The sequence below is a fragment of the Salvia hispanica genome, chromosome 1 (assembly GCF_023119035.1).
Source record: "Salvia hispanica cultivar TCC Black 2014 chromosome 1, UniMelb_Shisp_WGS_1.0, whole genome shotgun sequence".
Taxonomy (NCBI): Eukaryota; Viridiplantae; Streptophyta; class Magnoliopsida; order Lamiales; family Lamiaceae; genus Salvia; species Salvia hispanica.
Window position 1 is genome coordinate 4,348,993 of NC_062965.1, and position 20,541 is coordinate 4,369,533.

The window sequence follows — 20,541 nt, forward strand, 5'->3', positions numbered from 1 at the left end:
TCGCATATTTTTAATTAGCCGAAGGAATTAGTCTTGATTAAGTAAGGATCTATAAGTTGTCAAAAGTAAGATAAACATAGTTGTCTGCTCTTCATGCATTACCATATATTCTCTCTGTCCCATTAGAAATGAAACGTTTTCCTTTTTAGTTTGTCCCACTAAAAATGAAACATTTTCCAAAATGAAAACATCTCTATCTCCACTTTTTTATCTCACTTACTTTACTCTCTCTTCTTTAACTCACAAAACAACACTACAACAAAATCTTTGCCGATTTCCAAATATTGCATATTTAATGGGACGGAAGGAGTACATTAAATATGTATCAATAAGGTCGTATGGTTATCTCAAGATTTGGGATTTTCTGCATCTAGTTTCTGCATTTACATTCACTAATTTATTTATTTTATTGAGTAAAGAGATCTTCCATCATATTTTCGTGATTTCTCTTCTAATCAATGTCTATAAATTATTAACAATAATGACTTACGCTGACAACTATATCGCATTCATAATGTCGCCAACTCTGATACTGATCCCGCAAATCTATCAATATATCAAAAATCTTCTAGCCTTATTTTAAATATTTATAAATTTTAATTTAAATATGTATAAATTTTAGGCCTGTATTTGAATATGTATAAGTAACTCTCATGAATATTTATTTAAATATTTCAATGAGTAACTTTGATTAATTCTTAGAGCACTACAAGTCTACAATGAATAATCGACGGTTACAAATCTTTAAATATAATAATGAACATTTTACCAAATTTGTAACCTTTATTGTTTTAATTTTATAATTTATGGTGTTTTAATTTCATGATCTCTCGTGTCCTAATTTTGTACCTGTAAAAGCTATAGAGTTGTGGATGAATTACATACCAACAAAAGCAATCTTCATTCTCTCTCAAGCTCTCAATATTTTACTGCACATTGTATTGATCGATTTTTGGAGCCCCATAAAGTTCATAGATGTCTAGCAGGTTTGAGATGTTATATATGTTAGGAGGAAATCGTTTCATCTTTGGGGATAATACGTCAATCCGAGAGCACTAACCGTGATGTAATTGGTCTTGTTGAACGAGGGTTTTTTCTTGACTAATTTTCATTGTAATTTCCATTTCATTTATTGTTGTTTTTTTTTCTTTGATTACAATAGTTAGAGTACTTCGTGTATATGGTTTGAGAATTTTATCCCAATATTTCTTACAATTCTTAGAGAGGGAAGAATTGTAAAACTTGACTTAACTTATTTTAACACAAGTAATACTCGCAAGTGTACGAGTCTAGTGCATCAATTAGTAAGCATGAGTATCGTATCCGACAGAGACAAATTTGTACCAACTTAACTACTACGCGAACAAAAATTAAATACTATCTAGACAATCGGAAAATGTTTGGTTTGTTCTAACACTAGTGGAAGAATATAATAAGCAAGTAAACAAATGAGAATAAGTAAACAAGATGTGAAGAGATAATATTGAGAAAATGTAGAATTGAAGGATCCGATGCACAATTCCAAGCTCTTATCGTATTTATTTGCCTTACCTTTTAGTGTCCCTAGAGTTATTAAGTCGATCACATATATAGGTTAAACCCCCTTCCGAGGAGAGAAACCGGTAGATTAGGTGCTAGGATTGAAGTCCCCTTCTAATCTTAAACCCCTAACTCCCAAAAGCACGATGAGATCAAAGACCCCACTCAAAACCTCAACTCTCCCGAGTTCTATTGTATTAAGGTGTGAATTATTCTTATTTCCAGATTAATTATTTCATCTCCCGATTAATCTAATTAATCCTACACAATCAAATGGTGATCAAGAAATTGAAAGGAATAAAGGTCTCTTGTGCTAAAATAGAAACGTCTTGCTTTCTTGTGCCAATCTTGTAACAGCCCGGCATTTCTAGGGTACAATAAATACGGCGACTGTGAACTAGGCGAACTTAAGGCGACAAGAACATAGACTAGGGTTTCAATTAAAGAGATTTGACCAAGTGTTGAATGAAGTATCAAGGCAATAAGTCAACGGCTTTAAATACGAAAAACAAGATTTAATAGCTAACATAGGCTAAGCTCAAAAATCAAAGGTTTATTGTAGCTCCAACAAAACGCAATATTTCCCAATATTCCAATTCAAAGAAAAAGAGTTCAAACCAACCAAAGATAATAAGTTTCAAAATATTCAGCGAAAGCATTCCAAGAGAAAGCGAAGCCATGTATGAAGACACGACTACACTCAAAATTCCAAACATCCATATTATTCGATTCAACCGTCTCAACACCACCGACCGCCCATCGCCGCTCAACCTGAACATAGGGAAAACACATGCAGGGCTGAGTATTTTAAACATACCCAGTGGACTCATGCCAAAACATTTTATAGTTATGCCACCCTTACCATAGTAACTCGAGGTTTAGCATTTAATTTAAAAGATAGCATCAAGTATCACAAAATATTTCATGGACTGGCCAGTCAAATAATACCTCCCATTTTCTCATCAATCAACAATTCATATGGTGCGACGAAGTGTGGCCACACTTTCGCCCACGAGACCGGCCAACTAGCAAGGACGGCTCCCGATCTCCCGTGTACACTAGCCTGATAGGGTTTTGCGGCCCTACTCAGACCCGAATTCGTTTATATAGCCCTATAGCCTAATGGAGCGCACTCGCAAACTAGGCATCAGACACACACAATATCCAAAATAATCATAGGCATGGCATAACAGTTTAATCCACCCTTATCGCTCCACTTTCATATATTTGCAACATAAGAGAGAGTTTAAGAATAAAGTCCACCTCGATTTCCTTCGATTTCAAGTACGTACTTCTTCTTGTTATCACACCGAGAACGCGAGCTATCACCTTTAGTTCATGTATTTCAAATAAGTCTCAATCATGGATCAAAATCATGCATGTTCTCACGTTTCCCTTTCCCATCGATTATTTTCAATATTCCCATTCAAAAATCAAAGTACGATTATCATATCGTTTTCATTCACACAACTCTAGATTTAACATCAAATCGTGTCACGCATGAGTGTTTCCCACACACAACACACGCACACACACACATCACACATGTGCACACATACCGAGGCATGCACACGCACACACGGTCACACACACACATACACGATCACACACACACATGCATCCAAATTCATCGATTAATTTCCCCCTTCACTCGATCTACATGCATGTGGACTCAAGAACACCGATTGATCGGTAGAAGAAGAGAAGATCAAAATAAAAATACCTTTTCAATAAAACAATCGGTGGGAAACAAGTAGGATCTTGATTCTTCAATAAATTCTCGAATTTCAGCTTCAATTCTTCACCCAATATGAAGAAATAATGGAGAAAAGTAGAAGAAAATTTTGAGAGAGAGTGGGGAGAGAGAGATCGAAACTTTTGGGAGTGGGGGGCGTGATTTTGTGATCTAGGGTTTAGGTCTTCTCTCTTATTTATAGAGTGCAAGATATAATATCTTTAATTAAATAAATTAATGATTTGGAAGAGATATGGAAGTGAAGTGGCGTTAATTTGGTTGAGAAAATAGGAGATTTTGAATTTCTAGGCTATTTAATTAGCCTATGATTTAATTTGAATATTTCACGGAGTAGAATAAAATATCACGGAGCAAGAATAAAAATAATAATCTTCCCCAATAATAGTGGAAAGTGGCGTGTAGTTTGACTCTCTCAAAAGGGATTTAATTAAAATCCTATTTAAATTAGGATATGGTAAGATCTTCTTAGATTTGGCAAGATATGCTAGGATATTTGAATTTATTTATGGAAGAGAATAAACAATGGATCAAATAATAGAATAAAATAATCTCTTCTCCCATAATAAGAGATTTTCGAAAATCTCCATGAAACAATGATAGGGGACGAAAATTTCATCAATCAAATAGGAATATTCGGACTTTGGATTTAATTCGGATAATTATCCCAAGCAATAATTAAATCCAAGAAAAATAGGATTTCTTTCCAATAAATAGGAGGGGTCGAAAATTCCATATAATTAAATAATGCTCCTATTAAATTCTCACTCATCCCTTAGGAAAATAATTCGCCACAATATATATTATTTCACCCCACATCAAAATATTCACAAATTCGAATTTCACCTCCACTTCACATTTTCCAACGACTTTGACCATTCCACGGCCACGTCATAATTTCCACAATATTGACTATTCAATAGTCACGTCTAATATTCAACAAGTTTGACTATTCAACTCAATATAGCAATTAGGTCACAAAGAATATTGCAATAAATCACTCATCATTTAATTCCACATGTACCATAGCATTAAAAGCATTTAATGCAAAAATTTTATATCTTGAAAATTAGGGTTCGAAAAAGTGGGATGTTACATCCTACCACTCTTAAAAGAAATTTCGTCCCGAAATTTGGTACTCACTTATGAAGGAATGGAAGGAGTACTAATAATTTAATTCACTAAACACAACTACCTAAATTCTTGTGTCATAATAGAAACGTCTCGCTAGGCTGGGACGGAGGGAGTATTAATTTATATTATAATGTCAATAAAATGAGTTAGTCGAATGCGAGGTCCACTCACTAGAATTAGTGAAATTCAAGTGAGATATTTATTGGCGGACAGACGAAATAAAAAAATGAGACATTTAATGACAAACAAAGGAATTACTTTTTCATATTATTGTCTATATCGATTAAGTGTGTCTAATATGTTACTCCCTCCATTCCATAGTAATATAGTCATTTTGCCATTTTAGTACGTTCCATAGTAATAGAGTTATTTCCCTTTTTAGTAAAAGTCAACACATTTTTCCACACCTACTTTACTCTCTCTTCATCTCTCTACCTTTTTCATTTTCCACTTTATTCCTTCTTTACATAACTCACCTAACATAATTTTTCTTAATCTCAGTGCCGAAAAGTTTTGCATCTATTTACTATAGAATGGAGGGAGTATTTGATTCAGTAGATAGGGTTTAGTGTTCAATTCTGAGGATAGGGTTTAGTGTTTAATTCTGAGGACACTGATATGTAGAATTAGTGTTCGCTTATTGTTTACCTATGATAAAACTGATTAAGGGTTAATGAAATCAGATAAAGAAAAGCTAATCTAAGAAACCAAATACTCCAATCGATGGCGTAAACGCAATAGTGATGAATTAACAAGGTTATGCGGTCAAGTACATTCAATATTGTAACAGCCATACTCTACAATACTTGATCTGTTCTGTTGTTGGATTAAAGTACTATTTTTACTTTAGGGGAAATTTTTACTTTTTTTTTATTACACATGTAGGATAAGTCATATCTCCGACGTACCACATAGGATCAGTTTCTACCAGAATTATAATTTGCAACATCCGGTAAAGTTCATGACTTTTGAAGCAATTTACCCAAATTGAATTCGACATATATTAATAATGATAAAAAAAATTATTGTAAAACAACAAAAGCCACCATTTAAACGTGGTATGAAATCAAAAGAAAATAAATGAAATTACGGAAAATATGAGCAAGGTAGAAAAAACAATAAAATGAAGATTGTGACCCGCAAACGATGTCAGGTGCCCGAAATCCATCATACGCCACGGCGAAGGGATGCGTTTGACTCATTATCCCATTTCGCAAGTGCCATGCGAATTTCGTCACACTCATACATTTTTGGTGTTGTCGCCGTCGAATGGAACTACAACAAATATTGTCACACCAATAGCTTATTATTTTGTTAATTAAAGATATGATTAACTTGATCATCAGAGACGAGACAAAGCAGGAATTTGCTCCGGATTTTGGCGAGACGGCATCTTCTCCGGCTGAGCTGGTATCATCTTCGCCATAGCCCTGAGCTGAAACTTCTGAATCTTCCCCGTCGCAGTCTTGGGCAATTCATCCATAAACCGCACTGCTTTGGGCACCATGAAATGCGGCAGGTTGTTTCGGCAATGCTGGATGATCTCGGCCTCTTTGACGGAGGCGGAGTCCCTCAATTTGACAAAAGCGCAGGGGCTCTCCCCCCACTTGGGATGCGGCATCGCCACCACGGCCGCCTCCACCACGTCGTTGTGCTTGTATAGCACTCCCTCCACCTCCACACTGCTGATGTTCTCCCCACCGGAGATGATCACGTCCTTTGACCTATCCTTGATCTCCACGTAGCCGTCGGGGTGTACTACCCCGACGTCTCCCGTGAAGAACCATCCGTTGCGGAAGGCTGCTGACGTGGCCTTCTCGTCCTTGAGATACCTATTGCCAATTGAAATTGAAAATTACTTCCTCTGTCTCCGATTAGGAGTCACACTTTGACCGAGCACGAATTTTAAGAAATGTAAAAAAAAAGTTGGTTGAAAAAGTTAGTGGAACGTGAGACCTATTTTTTTATATTGGTTTTATAATAAAATGTGAGTGAATTGAGTTAGTGGGACGTGAGACCTATTTACTATTTATGATAAAAATGAAGTATGACTCTTAATCGAGGACGAACTGAAATGAAAAAGTGTGATTCTTAATTGGGGATGGAGGGAGTAACTATTAAAAATAGAGAACTGAAATCATTATTTAAGTCTCATGGACCTTTCGTCCTATTCAGTACCCTTTCATGATGGTGCTCCCGCGCAGCACGATCTCGCCCATGGCCTTGCCGTCGCGCGCCACGCTTTTCATTGTAGTCGGATCCTTGACGTCCACGTCAGCAAGGGTGAGGATGCTGATCCCCTGCCTCGCCTTCAGCGCCGCCTTCTCCTCGCCGGAGAGTGGGTCCCATTTCTTCTGCCACTCGCACACCAGCACGGTCCCCGTCGCCTCCGTCATCCCGTACGCGTGCACCACGCGGAACCCTACCCTCTCGATCCTCTCCAGGAGGGCCTGCGGCGGCGGCGCGCCGCCAGTCAGGATCTCCACCGGAGCAGAGAGGCGGCGCGGCTCTGCGTCGAGTAGGATGTTGAGGACAATTGGCGCGCAGCACATGTGTGTCACGCCGTGGGCGGCGATGGCGCCGTACATCTCGGCGGCGGTGGTGGAGCGGATGCAGACGTTGGTGCCGCCACGCGCCACAACTCCCCACGTGAGAGCCCAGCCGTTGCAGTGGAACATCGGTAGGGACCACATGTAGACCGGCTCCGTCTGCATCCCCCAGCCCAATATGAGGCTGAGGGTGCTCAGGTACGCGCCGCGGTGGCTGTACACCACTCCCTTCGGTGACGACGTCGTTCCGGAGGTGTAATTCAGCGCGATCGGGCTCAACTCGTCTGCGATCTCCACGGGCACGAAGCTCGGATTCCCCTGCGACACCAGGGACTCGTACTCCAGCTCGCCGAGGCGGTTCCCCGTAGGGCTGTCGAGGTCGTCGATAACCACCACCAACGGCATCGACGCCACCTCCGCCATCAGAAGCTTCAGCGCATCCCGCCCTACTTGCAAGAACTCATAATCAATGAAGAAAATCTTGGCTTCGGAATGCTTGAGGATCGTGGCAATGGTTTTGGCATCCAGCCTCGTGTTGATCGCGTTGAGCACCGCGCCGGCCATTGGCACCGAGAAATGCATCTCGTATAGTGCCGGAATATTCGGTGCCAACACGGATACCTGTGCCACATGTTCGAATTTGTTATATGATGTGTCCAACAAATCACAATTAAAAATAAAAATATAAAAAAATAAAGGATAGTTCAATATTTGTAATTGGCTGGACTCATCATTTGATAATATATCTGGACCACTGAATATTTTGCCAATGGTACGTGACATGGTTAAAAAATTATGAGCTTGGATTTCACTTACAACGTCATTGTTTACAATATTGAGCGAGTTGAGGGAGGAGGCGAGGCGGCAGCACCGTTCGTAGGTTTCGCCCCATGTGAAACGGACGCTGCGGTATATGACCGATGCACGATCCGAGTAAACGGCGGCAGCTCTCTTCAAGAAGGTGAGGGGAGTAAGAGCTACATAATTTGCTTCACATGTTGGTAGTCTATCCATTTCTTTCTTTCTCTTCTTTGATATAAGATAGATGATGATTTTGGAAAGCTGAGATTGTACGAGAGAGAGCCAGATAGTAAAACAGAGATTTTGGGAGGTTAAGTTCTTTTGAAGTGTGTGTTTGAGGCATGTTTAGAATCATGTATATATAGAAGACACAATGAATTGGTAGTGAAATTGCTATGAGTTTTACAATCACTTTCTTGTAAATATTTTGGAGTTGATATACTGAAATCACCGCAAAAGTGAACTGAAACTATGAAATAATAGTTCAAACTAAAACTTTTACTACATCCGTCCCCAAAATTTATCCCACTTTAACCCGGCACGGATTTTAAGAAATGTAATGAAAAGTGAGTTGAAAAAGTTAGTAGATTGTGGATCCTACTTTTATATATTAGTTTTTGTTGAAAGATATATATATTATTCATTCAACTTGTTCAATGGCTTCTACAATGTACACGCCTATAAATAGGCTAGAGAAGGATTTGTATATGGTAAGATTTACCCTAATTACACAATAGGGAGAATATACTAATTGCCTTAATTATGTGATCTCAATCAATCTTCTTTAATCTCCATCAATCTTTTTCTCATTTACTTGATTCTTTCCAACACTCCCCCTCAAGTTAAGTAACGGGATCACCCATTCTTAACTTGCCCAATGCCTCATGGAAGCTCGTAGCATTAACGGCTTTTGTAAGGATATCCGCCAACTGGTCTTCAGATCTCACAAAGGGAAGTTCTACAGTCTTGGATTCTATGTTGTCTTTGATGAAATGTCGATCCACCTCGACATGTTTGGAAATTGATGGGTGGCCCCCCACAGTTGCTGCTATCGAGAACAACACTCGAATAGTACTCATTTTGGGCTTACGGGTGAGAATGTCTCGCATGGTGACCCCAGGAGCCCCGAGTGTATCCTTTGGCTACCGGTCTCGTTTGTATCTTTTGTCCCCGGCCCCGGCCCCGTTTGATGGTGAAGCCCCAAATCTACACCCCCCCGGCCCGGCTCCACCCCGGGTTTTAGACAAACCTCCCACGTATTGTTCTTGGGGGGGCCCCGCTCTCCACCGGCATTCTTCCCTCCGGCGGGGAAATTTTTTCATGGCCCCCTCGGGGTTTTGGGACTCTTCCTTTTCCCCAAAAAATTTGTTTCCCAAATCCCCTTGCCATTTCGGTTAGATTGGCCTTGGCTAGATTTGCCATAGAATTTTTGGCTCTTGCGCCCTTTTTTGGGTTTGTATCTTTTAAAAAGGAATGCCCGAGTAATCCTTGAAGGAAGTATAAAACCGCCCCGTATCAAGCATCGATAGCCTTTCTGATTTATCCCATACCCCAAGAACACACATTTTAATGCACATGCAGAAAATTTTCCCCTTTCATGTTTTGGCACATGCACATAAACAGAACAACCAAAGATTTTAAGCGGAAGGGTAAGAGGTGTAGGGATATCAGTTAAGGATGAAAGAGTTTGTAAAGGAGTTTTTATACCCAAGATTTTTGTAGGCAAACGATTAATCAGATAAACAGCAGTGGCGACAGCTTCGGGCCAGAGAAACTTAGGAACATTGGAGTCAAAGAAAAGAGCTCTCGTGACTTCTAGTATTATCCTATTTTTTCGCTCAGCTACCCCATTTTGTTCAGGAGTGTAGGGACAAGTGGTTTGATGAACTAACCCCCTACCCTTGAAAAACTCTGTCATTTCTTTGTTAACAAATTCCTTGCCATTATCAGACCTAAGGATTTGAACAGTGGTTTGAAATTGTGTCTTAACCATTGTAAAAAAGTGAGTAAATTTTTCAAAAACTTCAGATTTATTTTTTAAAAAATATACCCAAGTCAATCTAGTGCAATCATCCACAAAGATAAGAAAATACTTAAAACCATGATCACCAATAATAGGAGCAGGACCCCAAACATCAGCATGCACTAGAGAAAAAATAGTTTTAACACGAGTATCACTTGATCTAAAGGATTGTCTGTGGCTTTTTGCCAAAACACAAGATTCACATGTAATATCTTTAAAATGGGAAAACTTTGGAAAAAGCAATTTTAAATAACCCGAGGATGGATGCCCCAGTCTGCGGTGCCACAACCAAGCTTCCCGATTAGCAGATCCGTGAGCAAGCATCGCGGTGCCACCTTGTTGAGCAATCTCATCCACGTAATAGAGGCCTCAGTGCCACGCCCAATTATCCTCCTCGTCCTGATATCCTGTAATACACAGAAGTTTGGATGCATCAGTAATATACAGTTTAATTCTTTCGTCACATGGCTAATAGACATGAGCTTATGAGACAGTTTTGGGACATAGAGGCAATTTGTGAGCTTTAAGGTTGGAGAAATCTCAATGGTTCCACTCCCACTTACAACAGTCAATTCCCCATCAGCCGTTTGTATGTGGCTTTTCGTTACTCCATCAAATTCAGAAAAATCATTTTTATCATAAGACATAGTATCTGTCGCCTCACAATCAAAAATCCACCCTTTCTCTTTAGAATCAGTTGTACTTTGGGCAACACATGCAATTGGAATACTATCAAGGGGTGCAAAACGATTCGGGCTCAAAAAGGAGTTTTCAGCAATTTTAGGGACCCTATTTCGAATTTCTTTATTCTGGGGACCTAATTGCACACAATTGGAACTCAAGGGACTAGGCTGAACATTATTCATGAAGTGGGGTATATTTCTAGCCTCACAAATACTTGAGGGAGTAAATTGCAACTTAAATTGGGGATTAGGATTTTTCAATCCCAATCCGTTACCTCCACTTGAAGCGCCGCCTCCCTTTCGTTCTGCAAACGCGACTTCCGCGATTCCGCTCGCCGCCTCACCAACTCTGCCGCCTCCGCCCTGCGGCTGACCGCCGTCCCCTATTCTCCCACGGGCGACGGCGACCTCCCGGTTTCCCGCCCCTTGCTGGAACAGCCCTCCTCCGTCCTCCAGTCCGATTACAAGACGGGCTTTGGCCTTCTGATTCTTGTCCCACCACTCCGGAAATCCGACGAGGAGGAAACAGGTTTCTCTTGTATGCTTGTTCTTTCCGCAGTGTGAGCACCACATTTTTGATTTGTCGGGTTTGAATCCGCGGCGGTTGTTGGGTGGCTGTGTGGCGGTGGCGGTTCTTGGTGGCGGCGGTTGGTGGTTTGGGCGTTGCTGTGGTTGGTTCCTGGCTGCAAAGCCGAGCCCGATTCCGCCCGATGATGAGTCACCGGTAGTCACGCTAGTCGGGGAATCCGAGCTTGCTGCCGGCGGCATGATCTTGAGCCGAGTAGCCTCTCGCTTCACTCGTTCATACGCGACTTCGGCTGAGGGCAGTGGGTGTTCTTTCAAGATATCTCGCCGGATTCCGTCATATCGCTCACTCAATCCTGTGAGAAATTTGAACAGCCGCCTTGTCCCCATGTATGTTCGGAATTGTCCGACTCCTTTGTCGCAACAATCGATCGGGCGATTTTCACATCGATCTATTTCTATCCAGATTCCGTGAAGGCGTCTCCAGTAAGTTTCGAGCCCTTGATCTCCTTGCACTATCTTACTCGCTTTTTCCTCCAGATCGTATAACAGGTATGGATCGGAAGTGCTTGCGAAGGTAACGAACAGACTCTCCCATAGAGCCTTTGTAGTTTGGTGGTGCGCGAAGTCCACAACGATATCAGTCTCGATATTGTCGACTATCCATGAGAACACGATCATGTCGGTTTCTTCCCATTCGGTATAGCCCTTCGTTCCTGTTTCCGGTGGCGCTGGTATGCCTGTGATATGTCGATTGGCTCGCCTTCCTCCAATGGCTATCCTCATCAACTTGTGCCAGAGGGGATAGTTATTCCCATTCAGCTTGACTGCCAAGGTGACATGTTTGCTCATTCTCAACCTTGAATCGTCTAGATTTGGTTTCTCCTCTTCACCGTCTGACATGTTGTGTAGATTTTGATCTCTGCCCTATTTGAGATTCGATCTGCCTTGTTTTTTTCTGGTCGAAGGTTTGAGGAAGGTATCGAACAATGATGAATCAAATTCTGAGTTCACCAATTGAAATCGAAAACTATGCTCTTGATACCATGTTGAAAGATATATATATTATTCATTCAACTTGTTCAATGGCTTCTACAATGTACACGCCTATAAATAGGCTAGAGAAGGATTTGTATATGGTAAGATTTACCCTAATTACACAATAGGAAGAATATACTAATTGCCTTAATTATGTGATCTCAATCAATCTTCTTTAATCTCCATCAATCTTTTTCTCATTTACTTGATTCTTTCCAACAGTTTTATAATAAATCTTGTGCCAACTAAGAAGTGTGTCATCTTAGCCGGGACGAAGGAATTACTTACTAATATCAAAAGAACATCAACTCAATCCAATAAGCTTTAAGTCGAACCAAACTTGTTAAGGAAATTCTCAACTCGAACACAAACCCGACCTGCTACCTTCAAATCCGAACACTATCTGCATCTGTGAAGAACGTTAACGACACAATATAATAAGGATTTACACGACACGATAACAACATGACAGCATAAAAACCTGATTTACACGTTCTAAACATAATTTACACTAACCCTATAATTTTATTTTTAGAAAATTATAATATTAAATAATAGTTATTCCCTCCGTTCCTTAATAGATGACACACTTGGGTAATGACATAAAATTTTAGGAGATGTTATTTTGTGTGTTGAATGATGTGAGGAAATAGTACTGCCTTCAACCGATAAAAATATGAACAATTGATATGGAATGAGAATTAAGACAAAATTGGTAAAGTAAAAGCGAGATGAGAGAATGAGGAAGAAGATGAAATATTACTCTAACAAAAAGCTACTAGTACTAAATGGTCAATTATCTTTTTTCTTTTTTAGTGAACTACAAAAATGGTCATTGAACTATACGTTTATCTCGCGCATAGTCCATGGACTTTAAAACAGAGAAGAAGATTGACAAAAGGGAAAAAGAATGATAAATTTGCAATAAAATCATATTTGATACATCACTGAAATAATATCAGATTTAAAATGTTAAAAGTGTAAAAAGTTCAAATTGCTCAAATGCTTAAAAGGGTAAATCCTTAGTTATTGAGATAAATCCTTAGTCTAGAGATATCTGCCGATATTTTTAAAGTCTAGAGACTATGGGCGAGCTAAACCCATAGTCCAGGGATTGTTGTTCACTTTTTTTTTTTTTAAATATGATTATAATAAAAATTTAAAAATTATGCTATGATGGACTCTGAAACTTAGTTATTTTCCTCACGCATACCGCTAAGCTAATACACCGACAGATGATTATCTTCTCCTTCATATAGTGGTGAGATCACTGACTTAGTTATAATTAACTTTTGTTTATATATCCCTAGAATGATATGTCGTGCAGGGCGTGGGAAATGGGAATGGTAATTTGAAAGTTGGTTAATTTTATTACTTAACATCGGCAGCTTTTGAAATACTCCAGTTAGATAAAATATTTAATTTGAGTGATCTAAATTAATTTACAGAGAAATAAATCAGTATAGATTGTCTACCTAACCATCAAGGTCAACCAGTTTGGTTATGAATCGGTGGTTAGTATGATCCGATTTAATTTGCATTCTAAAACAGTTGATGATTAGGCTGTTTTATACTCCGTTCATCTTAAGATAAGAAACACTTCTTTGGGCACGAGATTTAAGAAATTGATATTTAAATAGTTAAATTAGAGAGAGTAAAGTATTAGAGTAAAAAAAAATAGAGAAGTAAAGAGAGAATAAAGTATGTAGAGAATAATGTAGAAGAAGAGGTTTTTTGCTAAAAAGGGAAATGATTCACTTATAGTGAGACATTCCGTAAAAGAATATGACTCGCTTATCTTGGAACGGAGAAAACAGGATTTGAGATATTTATCTTAATTTCAAATCTCTGTTTCCTCTTTATGTTGTTTGGCTTAGTTTGTTTGCAACAATTTAATTGTTTAATACTCCCCCTGTTTCACGTTACTTGAAGCATTTCTTTTCGGTACGACATTTTAAAAAGTTTTGTTTAGTGAGTCAAATAAAGAAAGAGGGACTAAAGTAAATGAAAGAATAAAGTAAGTGTAATTAGATGTTTTATTTTTAGCCAAAAAGGTGAATGACTTGAGTAACTTGGAAGTTGGAACAACCAAAAATGAAATACGATAATTAGGACATAGGGAGTACTTATTGCGTTGATTTGAGGTTGAATTTTGTTTATGAGATTTGAGAGGGAAAATAAATTATTTAATATTTCCACATTTTACAGTAGTGGAAACATTTCTTTCTAGCACGGAGATTAATAAAAATAAATAAAAAGATAATAAAGCAGGGGTGATAAAAAAAAGTAGATATAATGAAGTAAAAGAGGGGGAAATTAAAAGTTGGAAAACGTGTTACTTTTACTATAAAAAAAATAATTCTACTACTATAGAATGTCCAGAATAATAAAATCATATAGAATGTCTATAATAATAAAATGATTTTATTAATATAGAATGAAAGGAGTACATAAAATAAAATTTAAGATTCCAGGAATTTAGCAAATTAATTTTGGCGGAAAGAAGTTAGTCAGCCATGTACTATAATTATTCAAATATTCATGCCATCATGCGTATCTCCCCACTTTGATTTCGTTTTCATATTGCACATATAATCCAACTATTGTGGAAACCACATGACTCACACGAGCACTCATCATATAAATTTTACCTAATGACCTAGATCCTCGCTGAGAGACATACCCACCTGTATATACTTTCTCCGATTCGTTTCATAATAAAAATTGTGGTAGCTTTTTATTTCTATCACGTTCCTATTTTTATCAATTTCGCATTAATACTTGCGTCGTTATCAAAATTTCTATTTATATGAGACGGAAGAAGTGCATTTATATCACTAAGACATGATTAAAATGAATACTAATTTTATATCAAATTAAGTTTGTCCCTCTTGGAATCTTATCAACAAATAATTTAATACTTCATTCGTCTGCTAAGAAATACATTTATATCACTAAGACATGATTAAAATGAATACTAATTTTATATCAAAATTAAGTTTGTCCCACATGGAATCTTATCAACTCTGTCCACCAAAGTTTGTCCCATTTTACCATTTTCGTTTGTCCCACAAAGTTTGTCTCATTTGGAATCTTATCAAAAATAGACATTAAATACACTCTCAATCTCCTAAATGTGGGACCCTTATACCACTACACATCTTCATTTAATACAAAGTCAAACAATTCTTTAAAACTCATGCCGGATCAAATTGAGACAAACTTTGGGGACGAAGGGAGTAAAAATTTACCATTGAATAGAGCTGATAAATATTACTCCTAGTAAGATAAATGGAATATTCGTTTTTTTTGGGACGTTTTAAAGTAAGTAAGTAATTTAAATCTTTTAGCAAAAATCAACAACTTCAATTTTCTTATATTTTGATTATTTTTCTACTTTATTTTTATCTGCTTAACTATCTGAACTACACATTTTTAAATTTCATAACAAAAAGAAACGTTTCATTTAATAAGCGACATAAATAATACTTCCTTCGTCTACGGAATATTGTCCATATTTGACTAGACACGAGTTTTAAGAAATATGAAGAAAAGTGAGTGGAATGTAGATCTCACATTTTTATAATAGTTTTATAATAAAATGTGATTGTAATGAGTCGGTAGAAACTAGAAAGTGAAGCCCATTTATCAAAAATGACAAAAATACAAAATAGACAATATTTTATAAATGGACTAAAAAACTGAAAAACATTTTACAGATGGAGAGACTACTAAGTATGGAAAAGAAGAAGAATATCCATAAAAAATTGATAGAATTAGTTGTTGGTGTAATGTTAGTTCTCATTCTATAATTCTCATCTTTGACACTCGAAATTCATTATAATTACAGATGGAGCACACTCGCCTAGATTATACAACAACATGCATGAAATGATGAAAGATATTATTGTGAGATCTTAAAAATAGGAGTACTCCCTCCGTCCTATTGAAAATGATTTATTTTCTTTTTTAGTTTGTCTCATTTAAGACGATGCATTACTAAAAATAAAAATATCTTTTATCTCTACTTTATTTTCTTTCTCTTACTTTACTTTTTTCACTTAACATACAAAATAAAGTTAGTATAAAATTTTGCACCTCCCAAAAAAGGGAACTATCTTCCTCAAAATAGATTACAATTTGAATGTTGATATAAGAGCATCCGCAATGGTGCTTAGGCCAGCCATAGACCAGCTATAGGCTAGCCATTCTCTCCCCTGCCACGTCAGCAACACTAAAAAAACCACCTGCCACGTCAGATTTAGGCCAGCCATAGGCCAGTGCCGCAATAAAAATAATTCAAAATATACTACATTTACGGAATTAAAATTGCGATATACGGAATTAAATTTACGACACATATACGGGAAAAATAATCCATTCCATTAAAAAAAAAAAGTACAAAGATTAAAAAAAAAAAGTACATGATTTTTTTTTTAAAAAAAAAGGGCTTCAATACACGAGCCCCGCCACTCTCTACTCCTCATCGCCGTCGCCGTCGTCCTCGTTGTCGCCGCGCTCGCGCGCCGCCGCTACCCGTGGTATCTCGAGCCCGGATCCGCTTCCGCAGTTCTCCCGCTGCGCCCGCTTCTCGTCCAACCGGGGGGGCGACCAAGAATGAAGGAGGATGGAAACTCCTCAAAGATCCTGTGTATCAGGTCGGATTCGCGCGCCGCTGCGGCCGTAGTCGCCGCTATAGTTCGGCCGCTTCTTCGGCCACCCAAATGCCGCACCTCGGGCCGAACTTCTCGAGTCCTTCAACAACAAGTTAAGCACTCCCTGGAAGGTGAACTCCTTATACTTCCTCCAAGGGGGAACAGACTCGCGGGGCTATCCTCCGGCGTCGTCCCCGCCCGCCCACTTCTCGAGCCGACGGAGGGCGTTGCCGCATAAATTCCGCAAAACGGCCCACCGCGGTCCTCCGGTGCGCTCCCACCCCTTCCGGACCTCCTCGTTGCCGAAGTCCTTCCCGTGCGGGCGCCCCGCCTCTTATAGGCAGCCCGATTTTCGCCCCACATGTTGACGCACCCGCTAGTTGTTCGCAACCAGCGGGATCGTCGCACACCTCCAACCACCCCTTGGCCACCCCGGCGTACTCATCCTCCGTCCACTTCCTCCGGCCAGGGCAGCTGGCTGCGATGACTCGCCGACCGCCGTGCCCTTCCCCCTCCCCTCGTCTTCTTCCTCGGCGCGGCCGGCGTCGCTAGAACGGGAGTATCATCGTCCCCGAGATCGATCCCCATATCATGCAATGACAAAAGGTCATCGTGCCACGATGATACCGTCTCCACTCCCGGTCGACGCGTGAGACGAAGCCGTCAAAATCAAGAGAGGGCCGATATACCGCGGCCCCTCCGGTGACCCCCGCACCTCCCCAAGATCCCCCCCGCTTCACATCATCCCATCATCTCGTCGCAAAGATCATCTCGCGCAAGATTATCTCGTCATAGACCCGGGGGTATACCCCCACCCGGCAAGCCGGGACGGCCGCCGTCTGAGATGCTCTAAATCGTGAAAAAGTTTAGGATAGTTAAAGATTGGTATGTCCTACACTCTTTAGTCGTGCCATTACTTTTCAACAAGGAACGAATCATTGTGTTTTTGCTTTTCAAATTATTTATTACAAATCTCGTGTTTAGAATATTCAATTTGCATGAAATGATGAAAATTCAACAAGGAACGAATGATTGTGTTTTTGCTCTTCAAATTATTTATTACAAATCTCGTGTTATTTGCATGAAATGATGAAAGGTGGGCGATATCTTTAATTACTATTATGCTTTTAATTGTTCATAGAAATTGTGAAAAGTACATAGATAAAGAGAGATGTGTCCTCACCTATAAACCTACTACACTCGTAACTGTGTGGTGCACTATATCAACTACCCAGTTTAATACTCCCTCCTTCAACAAAAGCTATATTTGTGGACAACACTAATTTTAATAAAAAGTTGGTAAAATAAGGAAAAATAAAATTAATTAATTAAAAGAGAGAGGAGAGAAAGTGAATAAAGTAGAGATAAAATAGATAAAATAGAATAGATAAACTTTTCATTTTTAGAAATAAGACTATTTTCTGTGGACATGAGAAAATGACAAAATGAGATTAATTTTCATGGACGGGAAGAGGAATATTTCATGTTCAGATCCGGAATCTCTTTCATGAGTATTTGCTTAATTAAAGCGCTATGATATTAATATCCGATAAAGACTGGCCATTAGTAATATTGACACATTTAATAGTATCAAAATTCACGAATATTTATTAGATCAATTATAAAAATATTTATTTTTCAAAATAATTTAAAATTTTACTTTTGTTATTATGTATGATGGTTCGCGAGATTCATTGTAAGATGTTTAAATATTCACCAAGTTATATTTTTAAACACAAATTATGAGATAACAGAGAATTGAAGTCTCGAACTCATAAATTTGATATGCTAAAAGTCCAGGGTAAATAGAAAATTAATGTGAGATATAACAAATCAAACGTCTGTATCATAAAATTGGAGTCATTTTGACATTTTAGTACGTTTCATAGTAGTAGAGTCATTTCTTATTTTAGTAAAATTTAACACATTTCTTCCAACTTACTTTACTCTGTCTTATTTTATTCTCTCTTCATCTCTCCACCTTTTTCGTTTCTACTTTATTCTTCATTTACTTAATCCACTTAACACAATTTTTCTTAAATCGCTTGTCAAAAAGAAACGTCTGCACTACTATGGAACGAAGGAAGTAGAAAATATGGACTACTAGAGAATTAGGAATCCAACTCGCCATCTCCCACTTAAAATAACGTGTTTCCTAAAATGGAAATATTTCTTTTTCTACTACTCCTAGGATGAACCGAGTAAAAATTTAGCTGTCCAAGATATTGTCACATGGACAGCCGAGAATCTCTTGTTGCGCTGGATGATGAGGCAATATCAACTCTATTACTCCTTCCATCCCAAGGTAATTGAGACATTTCTTTTGAATACGAAATTTAAAAATCGATGTGTTAAAGATTAAAATAGTGAGAGTAAATTAAGAGAGGGAATAAAGTGAGAGAGATGAAGAAAGAGTAAAGTATGAGAGGATAAAGTTTTTGGCAAAAAGAAAAGAACTCAACTATCTTAGGATACCTTTGGAAGGTAATATATTGTTTCATCGCTTCATGTGTAATAGTAGACCTAGTTCTAGAAGAAGAACATTTGGGTTTCTTCTTTGCAAGTACTTACATGTTTCACTAAAACTTGTGATTCTCTCAACTTGAGACAGATTCTTAATAATCGTATTTAGCACAACTAGTTGAGCCATCACTAAGCTCATAGAGTATTCGAGTCAGTAACATTTGCTATTGCAAACAACTGTCTACTGAAATATCTCAAAATAGTGCTCAAAATAAAATAGAGGCTCGGATTGTAGTGTGAAAACTCTCAAGTTTGAACTGTGGAAACTTTGTGTATAAATTTTTTGCTTTTGAGAGATGTTGTCTCATGGGATGTGTTAGTATTTTTTATCTGGTAGAATGAGCTACTATCCAAATATTACACATCTTAACCAAAAAACTCCACTATAATAAAAAAGAAAGTACTTTTGATTTGTGTATAATAGATTGGTAAGATGCTTTCTATCTAACCAATAGGCCAAGGTTCTAATGATCACACGGATAGATGGGAATCAGATCCATTTAAAAAAAAAAAAAAAACCTTCATAGTCTCGAGATAAAATGGTCATTAGTCGTATTTGATTTTATTTTTTTTGGTCGGACCTTATGATATGACTTTTCCGATTTGAGAGCGTCTCCGGACTCCGGTGGGCATCCCTCCCAGTAGGACTTCCCACAAAAACTTTCAGCCACGTCATCACTAGGACTTCCCATTTTACTGCCACATCACTAGGACTTCCCATGCACTAGGATTTCCCACTAGGACATCTACTAGGACTTCCCGCAATAAAATTAAATTCACAATTGAAATTAAAATTTACGGAATTAAAATTCGACACGAATACGAACCGGGGAACGCGAATATTTCATTAAAAAAAAAACATACATCATAAAAGAAAAAAAAAATTACAGAGTAGATAAAAAAAAAGCAACCACATCAACATGGTGTGAATAGAGTTTAGAGAGAGAAACTTGTCAACACAAGTGGTGTGAATGAAATGAAGTTCAACGAGCTCTATTTATAGAGTTTTTTTTTTAAATAATAAAACTCGGACGTCCGACCGGGACGTCCGCCCGCCCGTGGGTCGGACGTCCGAGCCCATCCGACGGGCATATGGGACGGGCGTGTCCGCCCTTCGTCGTCACTACGGCGGACGTCATTGGAGATACTCTGAGAGACCTAAAACTTCCTGTGATTATTTATGAAGTTCGATCTTTCAATTAATAAGTTTATTCAAATATCACGTTACTAAGTGCGTATCTAGATGGTTTGATTTCGTTTCTTATATATTTGGCCGAATGAATAAGCCAACCTATCTCACATAAAACATAAAATCTCA

General features: G+C 38.4%; 1 protein-coding gene across 1 annotated transcript; it reads right to left on the reverse strand.

Moving 5' to 3' along the window:
• Positions 1–5,424: 5,424 nt before the first annotated feature.
• LOC125202514 (trans-cinnamate:CoA ligase, peroxisomal-like) lies at positions 5,425–7,997 on the reverse strand. Its single transcript, XM_048100920.1, has 3 exons — positions 7,792–7,997; positions 6,605–7,596; positions 5,425–6,258 (listed from the first exon to the last, which is right to left on the reverse strand). Exons 1-3 carry the CDS (start codon positions 7,987–7,989, stop codon positions 5,769–5,771), a joined length of 1,680 nt encoding a protein of 559 aa, XP_047956877.1. The 5' UTR covers positions 7,990–7,997; the 3' UTR covers positions 5,425–5,768.
• Positions 7,998–20,541: the final 12,544 nt, after the last annotated feature.